This window comes from Belonocnema kinseyi, chromosome 4 (genome assembly GCF_010883055.1).
Source record: "Belonocnema kinseyi isolate 2016_QV_RU_SX_M_011 chromosome 4, B_treatae_v1, whole genome shotgun sequence".
Taxonomy (NCBI): Eukaryota; Metazoa; Arthropoda; class Insecta; order Hymenoptera; family Cynipidae; genus Belonocnema; species Belonocnema kinseyi.
Window position 1 is genome coordinate 97243554 of NC_046660.1, and position 9035 is coordinate 97252588.

Sequence of the window (9035 nt, forward strand, 5' to 3'; positions counted from 1 at the left end):
AATGTGTAGCCAGCGAGGGCGCATTCTTTGAATAAAATATTTGTTATCATTCTCTTGAAATAAATGTGTTTTTTTCTTGAAAAAATACCGGTTTCATATGTAAAGACCTGGTATATGCGCCATTGAAAAGGTTAATGAAATACAAATATTTCAGAAAAATAAGCGTTCAATTCGTCTATCTGCTTTGTAAGATATCAATCATAATCACTAATGAGATAGCGATGTGTATATATACAGTAAGGCCAAATCCATACCAGTCATATTCATGAGTCAGAAAGAGAAGCTGTTATGTGCCATCTACTAGGTGTAAAACTCACACCCGCGCAATGGTTATCTATATGACTGTTATGAATATTTCCTTACGGTATATACTCTAATTTGAAGAACCATTTTGTAATCTTATTTTTACATGTAATCTAATACTTCAGTTGTCACCTGAAGACATAGAAAAAGAAGAACAGAAGAACAAGAAGGAGGTACTCTTCACGACATTTTGTATTAACCCGTTTAAATATATAAACAGAAAATTATGCTCCTTATTGGTGCTATATTTTTCACTTTAGCAATCTTCCCAAGTTCTGTTGGTGAGCATAATAATAAAATAAAAAATTTATTATTTTAAGTTCATTTTGTGTTTGAAACGAAAACTTTGTCTATCTGCGGATTGGAAACTGATATCTTTGTAAAAAAATTAACTGAACTAGTTTATAAAGAACGCTTTTAGTTACTTATAATATCAATATATATTTAGGATAGATGGAATTTTTTTTAATTTGGAGTACCTTGCTATTATATCACGTTCCATAACTCTAGACGTAGTCTTACTTGAAATGCTGCGTGGATTTCCACATAGAAATCTACGTGGAAATCAACGTAGTTTCCTTAATCCGCTAGAAGTCCTACATGGTTTCCCCCGGGGAATTCTACATAACATATAAAAATGTTAACACCGATCTGGGTAGTGTCACTATGTAGATTATCAAATTTCGAAATTATTTTTTTGAATATTTTCAGTAAACGTGAACAAAAACTTCTTTGCGGTAGTAGCACAAAAGAGCGTGTTAGGGTCTCAAGTCTTACATTATATACTAGAAACAAAATGGAGGCGCATACACAGTCGCACAGAGAGGAATACAAAATATTGGAAGATGGTGATATGTGAAATAACAACTCGGCCAGCTCTATTTTTCTCACTTGTTTAAGGTTGTTTTCGAAATCTAAAAATGATCCAAAATGTTTGAAATTATAAGTCTCATAACATGTTAGAATGGGTAAGTGCCACATTTACTTTTTAGTGCCTTTACATGTGCTTGATTTGCCGACTTGAAAAGAGAGATCACATTCAATCCCCTACCAGCAGAACACGCTTTCCATTTTTCACGTCTCTACCAAAACAAAAAAACAGTATATACCATGGAGGAGTGGTGTTTTCATGGCTCAAGCAATGTTTTTGGAACGAGTGGTAGTTTATCCACGTTTATTAATTCCTTTTTAATTTGTGAGAAATCATGAAAAAAAGTGTGACCGAATTCAGTAGCATGAAAATAGTAGGATACAAGTTTTGCGAAATTTGGTTAACTTACGAACAGTTAACATGCTTATGTTTACCTGAACTTCTATATTTAACGTATACAATTACTGAGTCTTTTTTATTTTTTAAGTGATTTTCTTGGAGTTCTATTCTAAAATATGAGTGTTCTACCAAATGGAAAAAAACTTCAGGGACAGAATTTCAAGAATCATTAAGCATGTTTTTGAACTGAAATATTGATCTCTTTACAGAATTTCCAATTAAAACTTAATAAAAACTTAATACAAACTTAATAGACATTTAATACAAGCTTAATACATATCATTCCTATAAGCATTAAATCAGGGGTCTTCACAATCCACAGGTGCAGCGTGATGCAGGATCGCTCGACCTGTTTGAAGATTTACCAATTTTTTTTTCAACGGGAAACTGAGATGAAATTTATGACCCCACAATAAAATCGCAGTTGGAAGGGCTCGGTTCTGAAAGTTGAATCTGGAGGACCTTTTTTCTGGTATAATTTAACGGAACTTGTAATAAAAGGATTTGGTTTGAAGTATAAAATTTTTTTAACTAATTGCGTATAGTTGTTTCTAAATGAATTTTTGCAGCATTAATAATGCAAATCTTGTATTAAATTTTATCATTGTAAATTCAAAGCTAATTAAACCGTTCAAACTGGAATGATAAAAAAATTTAACTTTTAAATAAAAATAATTTCCAATTAGAGGCGATTCAAGTTTCAAAAATTCCAATTGTAAACTTATAAATTTCTTTATACAAAATAAATAATCCCAAATAAATTGAAGGCATTCAAAATTTAAAATTTAATTTTTAATTGAAGAATCTCTAAATGTAATTATTTCAGATTAAATTTTCGAAAATTAAAAATTTAAAAACGTTAAAAATCGAAATATTTGTAGATTAGAATTATGAAAATCGTATCATTAAAAACTCAAAGCTAATAGTATTGAGTGCAAAATTAAATTATTCGAAAATTTTAACTTTTAAATCTAAATAATTTTCAGTTCAAAGTGATTCAAGTTTAAAAATTGTTAACTGTAAACTAAATTAAATGTTTTAAAGTCAAAGCTGCTGAAATTATAGAATTTAAAATTTTATTACGATCATAAAGATTTAAATTGTTGCGATAATTTTGTCTGAAATAAATAAAAAAGTAATTCTCCCTCATTCTCACCGTTCAAAATGTAAAAAAATGTACTCCAGATCGTTAAAACCCAAACGAATGCAAACTTTATTTAAAAATAAAAAATATTGAGTCGTTAAAATTTTCATTAAAACTGTTTTAACACTCAACCCCTTTAAAATGTTAATTATATAGTATCTAATTTTGAAGAAAAAATGGAAAGTGTAACGTTGAACATGAAAATTCAGAACTTTAAAATTATAGCCATTCAAAATTAAAGAAAATATTCATTTTCTGAGGTATGAAATGTCTGAAAATTTTTCAGAAATTTCTGTCAAGACAGAAAAATCGCTTTACCGGGTTGAAAATTTAACCGTTTTTTAGAAAATTTCCGGAAACTGCAGCTTCGTTAGTTAAATCGAACTGTTTTTTTATTTTCAATTACAATATTTTATTGTTGAGAAATCAAATATCACACTTTACGTCGAATATTCATCTTTGTGAGTTGAAAATTCAACGGGGAACGAATATACTTAACTAAATTTGTCTATTTTATCAAAAATTCAACTGTTATATAGAAAATTCGTCTTTTTCGCTTAAAATATCAACAATTGGATAAAAAATTCTACTACATATTTCATACAAAATTAAAATGATTTGCACATTTTTTTTTCTTTTTTATTGATATTTAATTGTTCCCAATGCAAATTTTACTTCTTTATTTTGTGGTAAAAATTGATATTTTTTTTATTTCAAAATGAAACTATTTATTTAGAAAAAATTTAATGAAAAAATAGCTTAAAAAAACAATTAAGTAAAATTTGTACTAAAATCACATCAATTGTTCAAATTATTCAGTAGAAAATGTATGTAATTTGTAAAAAAATTTGCCCTTTTTGATATAAATTTATCTTAGTTGAAAATTCATCTAATTTGATAAAATTTTATGCATTTTGTTGAAAATTAATTTGTTTAGTGGAAAATTGGACTTTTTTATTTAAAAATAGTGTATTTCGTGTAATTTTTTTCGAAATAGTAAAAAAATAATGTCATTGTTTCAAAAAAGTTTAAAATAGTTTAATAGTGTGGTGAGTCCGAGGTCTGAAGTTAGGAATTCAGTCACTCCTGGATATTAGTACAAATTTTTAATCATTTAAATTAATAGTATTTCAAATTTCTCAGTTTTAAAGATTTTAATTATACATAACCTCTGTCAAGTATCTTTTCCGAGGAGTTTTAATTGTAATTTATTTATGTTTTATTTATCTGCTAGATTTGTTAATGTTACAAATTATCTAGGTCCATTTAAAAATTTTTATAAACTCTTAATATTCAAAAATTGATTATTATGGATTTAAAAATGGATTGTTTTTGATATCAGGACTATTATTTTCAATTACATTATTTTATTGGGATATAATTTTTTATGTAATTATAATAATTATAAAATTAAGATATATTTTTGATAAACTTAAATCTTAATTTAAAAATAAAATTTTTAATTATTCATAAACAAATTAATTTTCAGTTAATTTAAGTTGTCAGTGTAAAACATTGAAATTGCATTAATTATTTTATTTATTTATTATTATTATTATTTTGGTGTGTTTTTATTAAACTTTTACTCGGGTAAACCCGGTGATACATCATAGCCACGTACTAAGTCAAGTGACTGATGAGATTAGAATGTTATAACTTAATTCAAATAATTTAATACGATGGTTGAAACCCCCTGCGATGATGTTATAGGTATACAATTACGAGCGACCACGAGCTTTGGAGGTGACAACAGTCACCTCTGTATGCTTTCTTAGAGCTACCATATGGTGCACCGGCCGGGAAATAATTTTAAAAAATTATTATTATATATAAAATTATTATTATTAAATTATTATTAAATTATTATTATGGTAACAAAAACTAAACATTGATTATTTTATTTCGTAATTCTCAATTTTACCGTGAAGTTTCCAATTTAATGGAGGGTCTCGATTTTAAGGGTTCTAAGGGGCTCAAATCAGCTAAAGGATTTTGACAGTTCTGGCTCATAGCCGAGTAGCTCCGACCTACTGGCCTGAGATCGCTAGTAGACACCAGGATCGCTCTTTGGAGACCCCTGCATTAAATAATCATTCACAAAACTCTGTTTTCATCAATTTATCAATTTCTGTGGGCAATTTGTATTTGGTGTTTGAATGTAAATTTAAGCGATGTCTTAATTTATCATTTCTAAATAAAATCGACTAAAATGCTGAAATTAAAATTTGTCAAGTTAAAATCCCTTATCTCAATATTTAATAATTCAAATTCATATTGTAAATAATAAAATAGATCTATTTAATCTTCTTGCAGAATTACGTATTCAGCCCGTTGGAAGTCAACAGCATGTCCCAGTTCCTAATATTCGTTTTTACAGAAATGAAGATCATGTACTACAAGAATTACATGGAGGTTATCATCTAGGAAAGTGGCGTGATTGCATCGTTGGAGTACTTGACCTCAATGGTATTCTTCGTCAAATATATGATTCTGAGCGGAAAGAGGTTATGGTAGACCCTAATATGAATATTATTCGACTAACCAAATTTCAAATTCGGCAACTACCTTATGGTCGTCGCCTTCCTCAACGTATGGTTGTTGTGGCGGATTTTGAATACAATTTCCATTAAAATATGATATTTCTCTCTTTGTTTTATAGAATAAAGTTCGCGTTATTCAAGAATATATTTCATAATACAATTTTTATATTATGATATTGTATAGCTGCTATATGACCCCTGGTATTATTTCAAATGTGAACATTGTAGTATCCAAATATTCAATAATATATCAAGAATAAAATCATTTCTAAAGTCGTACTTTTAGTGCATTTTTTATGTAGTGTATTTTTTATACTTTGAGATTTAGAGCTTTAAAATACAGAAAGATATTCGGTAAAAAATTATACAAATGAAGAACATGAATTTTATAGAATTTTGTAACTTAGTGGTTAACAAGTTTTAGAAGTTTCATGTGCTAATGAACAATAAATCTTGTGTATCCCTAAAAGTATTGATGTTACAAAAAAAGAATGCAATCAATTTCAGAATTTGTGCCTAAAAATACATATAGAAATACCATTAAAATCGAATAGACAAAAATTTGATAAAATTCTGTTATACTGTGTAATTAAAAAAAACCAAACGCCCCAAAAACACACCAAATTCGGTAGTTGCACCTATAATAGCTCACAGGAAACCTTTATACTTGCACGTTAGTGACCTACGATAATAATGACTACGCGGAAGTAATTTGTAATAATTACACCTGTGCAATTCATACCATGGTATCTCACAACAACAAAGTACTTTCTGGCGACATTTAAATAAGCTCAGTGGTGTATTATAATAGTTGCGATTGCGTAGTATTGGTATAAAACATACACGACTGCGCATTATAATTATACAACATAAACACATGCGCAGTATATACATGGAGTTCTCATCGTTCTCAGTGTATACTTACATTTACGTGTGCGCAGGGCTCACCTAGCGTAGATAGTACTTTGCAATAGTAATAGCTACGTTTTATGGGCAATTGTATATTTCCGCTACTATCCAACAGCACTTAGGGTTGTGAAAAAGTTTTCGCAGTACTTACCTTCCGTAGATCTGACAGAACTAAGTCTATTACTACACAGGTATAATTGTTGTAGGTCACAGTTTCACAATAGTAGGTTCGTTAATGTAATTTAACATAGAGCGACAAATTAAAATTTTCAAACAATCAAAATAACATAAGATGGGAAGAACATAGAATAGAGAATTTTGAAAATTCAATTCATTCGACCTTTTGTTACCTACTGGACGTGCAAATATTTTAGTCTTGTGTGCATAGGAACAGTCCCTAAAACGAAACCTTAATAACTGAATAATGGGTACAAAACAAAAGGAAATTATTGAGTTGGCAATTGAAATGAAGAAAGAAGTTTGGGACTTACCAAATAAAGGTGACAGACAGCGGAGAATAGCCGAAGCTGCATCAATGAAAAAAAACGAAAATTACGTAAAACTGAAAATTAGGAGTTTAACAAATTGGTTTTTTATTTTTACTGCAAATTTCGTGCTGTTGATATAACAATCAGTGGACCGGTGCTCCAGTAAAAAGTTAAAGAAATAGCAGAAAAGCTTGATGTAGACAAATTCAAAGCCAGCAACTGTTGTTGGGAATCTTTCCGAAGACGAAAAAACAATTATTTTCAGATACCTACTACGGTCCAGCGATAAAATTTTCTAAAGATAAATATAATTTTCTCCATATTCTCACTTGCATGAGAGCCAGAGTAATGTTTTATGTATCCGGCATAAAGTTTCATGTTGGCTCGGCGACGGAGTGCGCATATGCGAACATCTTTGGGCTAAAAGCGGGCACACTACGCCTGCTTCACGTGCAAAAAGAGTACTCTGATACCGAGTTTCATGATAGCGACAACGATGAAATACTAAACGACGACAGTACGCCAGACCAGCTTACAAAGAACATCTACAACATTAAGCATAACTGCTGACGTACTTTTCCAATCAACAGCCTCAGCGAATGAATAGTTTGTTTGAGACTCAAAATCAGATTAACGAACATCTCTTCTCTGGAGCCGTTACAATACAAATAAAAATTAGTGACTTTTTTCTAACTAAAAAGAATGAAGTAGTTGCATATGTTACACTGAATTTACCATGACATTTTATACATGTGGGCCGTTTTGCGGGCCACCGATTTATTTACGAGGTACAAACTGAAGAGATAATCTTGTTAAACGGTATTGTCTTCTCCTCTTGCTTGACGACAAAGAGCTCACTCTTGAGAGTAGTTGCTGGCGATGTCATGGTGGTCCTAGTATGCTTCGGCGCCAAGAGAGGTGCTGCTAGGCTCTCTTTCAAACGTTCATCGGTGAGGGACGTGATGTTGGAGATTCTGTATGAAGAGTTATGAGGCAAAATTGTGGCTAATTTTGAAGTGGTTCTTGTGTATGTGCCACTTGCGGTCTTGACCTATATCATCCTTACTATACCATCTGAACCAGAATAAACTTCCACAATTTGACCGAGCAAGCAACTTTACCACGTCTCCCTTTGAATAAGTTGGGCTGCGGAGAGGTCCATTTGTTGCTCTGCGGCAAAGAGTGTAGAACTCCTCGTAGGTGAATCGGATGAAACCGGCGACCCTCCGAATGTGAGTTTTCACGGACTTGATTCCCGCCTTCTATAGGCCCTTAAATTGAGGAGTGAAGGGCGGAATAAAGCACCAATAAAGTTCATCTTTAACCAATGAATCGGTCACGCACCTCCGGTCGATCTCAGCCTCTTTGAGCAGTCGCCTAAACTCAGCATCAGCGCCATGAAACGTCGTTGAATTATTACTACAGAGCATGGTGGAATTCCCTCGACGTCCAGTAAATCGGGCTAGAGCACCAAGGAAACTTGCTGTAGTGAGGTGAATGGATAGTTCGAGGTGAATAGCCTTCGTCACAAGACATATGAACACTGCCAAATACGCCTTGAAGGTGGATTTGTGTATTTGAAATGCTTTAGCATGATCGACGCTAGTACGTGAGATGGGCCGAGCAGGCGTAACTTTTTGCGGGGGCAATGAGGCCATTTGTTGAATCATCGGTCCTTAGAGATTCTCAAACATATGGTACAGTTACGCAACATCGCTTTGACTTTGATCTCCCCCCATGATCAATGCTCGGCGTATGAGACATGAACAAGTCAATCGGAAGCCACCGTGCAGAGCTTTGGTGTCGGCCCAATCGATTATCAATCCAGAGAAGTGGCAGTGTCTATCGAGGATAACATGTTGGTGCTCTTCGAATAAAAGACTTAAGTGAAGAAGCCTCTCCCCAACTCGAAGGAATTTTTAATCTTTTCAACGTTTGGGGTCTTGGCTCTAATGAGTAATCTGACGTTTTAATGTGGCATTCTGCCACGATTGAGGATGATCAGTGAGCCAAGCGGTGCCCTGCGACCATAGATTGTTTTGAAGTAGGTTGAAAGAAGAATTGCCTATGGTGGCTATGCCAACTGGGTTCTCAGCAGATGGCACGTAATTCCATATCCCCTGGGTCACTAAATCTTGTACGTGACAAATGTAATTTTCCACCAGTTCATTGCCGACTGGTTCATCTGAGCGCAACCACTGTAGAACGACTCGTGGGTCTGTCCAGGCACTGCAATCCTTTTAAGCGACATTCAGTTGTTGTGCTAAAGTTTACAAAAGTTGTGCATCTAAGGGAGCCGCTCGTAATTCAAGCCTCTGTGTGGTCGTGAGAGTCTTCTTCGATCTGCTCAAATCCTCAAGCGAGGCGAACTTGCCTCTTGC

At 32.5% G+C, this 9035-nt stretch overlaps 1 protein-coding gene across 1 annotated transcript; it reads left to right on the top strand.

The window, feature by feature from the left end:
* The first annotated feature begins 1155 nt into the window (after nucleotides 1-1155).
* On the top strand, nucleotides 1156-5347 carry LOC117171017. Its single transcript, XM_033358063.1, has 2 exons — nucleotides 1156-1271; nucleotides 5031-5347. The coding sequence occupies exons 1-2, from the start codon at nucleotides 1268-1270 to the stop codon at nucleotides 5345-5347; spliced, it is 321 nt and encodes a 106-aa protein (XP_033213954.1). The 5' UTR covers nucleotides 1156-1267.
* The last annotated feature ends 3688 nt before the right edge of the window (nucleotides 5348-9035 follow it).